Below are 1,609 nucleotides of genomic sequence, written 5' to 3'. Positions count from 1 at the left end.
TTAAAACTCCGGTTTAAACAAGTTGTCACAAAACTCGTACATACTCCACATATGCCTCTTGTTTACAGACGTACGTTGTTGGCATTGACCCCGGATTGCCAGGAATGGAATTGAGAATGGATCATCTAATCGAAATTGCTGGAAACGAATCCAATGTTTTCCTTATAGAAGGTTTCGAAGGTTTGACAGACGATTTCGGAGTTTTACTGGCACAAAGATTCTGTCCACCACCTTGCAACACAGGTATTGTAATATAACTCTAGTTGTAATTAAATGACTATAGAGAACGTGTTAATATACAACATAGAGAGCAATATGAAACAACCCCTACTATTTTAGACCGAACGATTCCTGCGACAACAACTCCTGCAGTGACTGTACCAACACCTGCACCAACAACGACGACCGAAGCGCCACCGACTACAACAACTACAACACCAGAACCAACTACAACAACTCGTATGTTACATTTGTGATAAAAGAACCCATCTGGATAGCTTTCTAATGCGAATAGTAGAAGTCATAACAAGATCATTTCCACAGCTGCCCCAACATGTGAGAAACTAAACCTTAGGAATGGAAGCGTGTCGTGCACCAATGACAACAGGGACGGATCTATTTGTGTATTTTCATGCGATGCTGCCAACAGTTTTGATCTCTATCCTTCAAGTGGAATCAGTTCAACTTGCGAGAGGACTTCGTGGGATGAACCTCCACCATGCTGCAACCGTAAGATGGCGCTACAGCCCATAACATAACCTTTATTTAATGACTTAATACAAGGCAAGTTATTCAATACACTCGCGAAACTGTCTAACACATATTTAAAGTCAAGCAACACCTAAATGTTGGTCAAATTTCTACCAAGAATTAAGTAGTCTTTTCTTGTCTAATATCAAGCAAACTTGCAAACAGTTAAATTCGTTGACCGTTCTCCATTTAGAGTTAAAAAAACTACATCAGTGTCGTATTTCTACGCAGGCCAGTGTCCTCCTTATGCCAAGATAGATGCTGTTGTGATCTTAGATTCCTCGAGTTCCATTACTAGACCTAACTGGGATACACTGGTGGCTTTCGTTCAAAGAGTTATCCGGTAAAGTTATTGAATTACAAATTGCATTGGAATATTCGGTTTTAAACATCAATTGTGCATTTTAGCGATATAACACTTGGAGCCGAAAGCGCACGGATCGGTGTCTTCCGATACAACAGACAAATAGACACAGTCAATCAAATTCTTATGAGTGATTTCCCGAACGATAAAGCTGGTCTTCAAGAAGCAATTGCAAACATTCCTTATAATGGCTTTGGTAAGAAAAACTTTCAAACAGATTTTAAATTATGAAAATGTTTCTTTGTAATAATCACGTTCATTTTTCAAGGTACATTCACCGGCCAGGCATTGACACATGCAAATGACGTCATGTTGGCACCGGGTAATGGAAACAGACCGGACGTTCCAGATGTTGTGTTCACTATAACTGATGGTCGATCCCAAGACGACGTTGTAGCCCCATCTAACTTACTACGAGCCAACGGGGCACAGGTATAAAAACTACTTTATTGGAACTGGAATATGAACAGGCATGCGCGTCGCAAACAAATGCAT

General features: G+C 40.3%; 1 protein-coding gene across 1 annotated transcript in view; it reads left to right on the top strand.

The window, feature by feature from the left end:
• Window positions 1-1,576: 1,576 nt before the first annotated feature.
• Window positions 1,577-1,609, top strand: part of LOC113474869 — a 2,248-nt gene continuing 2,215 nt past the window's right edge. The window contains exon 1 of the mRNA XM_026837635.1: window positions 1,577-1,592. Within this exon, the coding sequence (XP_026693436.1) occupies window positions 1,577-1,592 (16 nt within the window). The remainder of the gene's footprint in view (window positions 1,593-1,609) is intronic.

Source organism: Ciona intestinalis, chromosome 14 (assembly GCF_000224145.3).
Source record: "Ciona intestinalis chromosome 14, KH, whole genome shotgun sequence".
NCBI classification, from domain to species: domain Eukaryota; kingdom Metazoa; phylum Chordata; class Ascidiacea; order Phlebobranchia; family Cionidae; genus Ciona; species Ciona intestinalis.
This window is presented reverse-complemented; position numbering and strand designations above follow the sequence as displayed.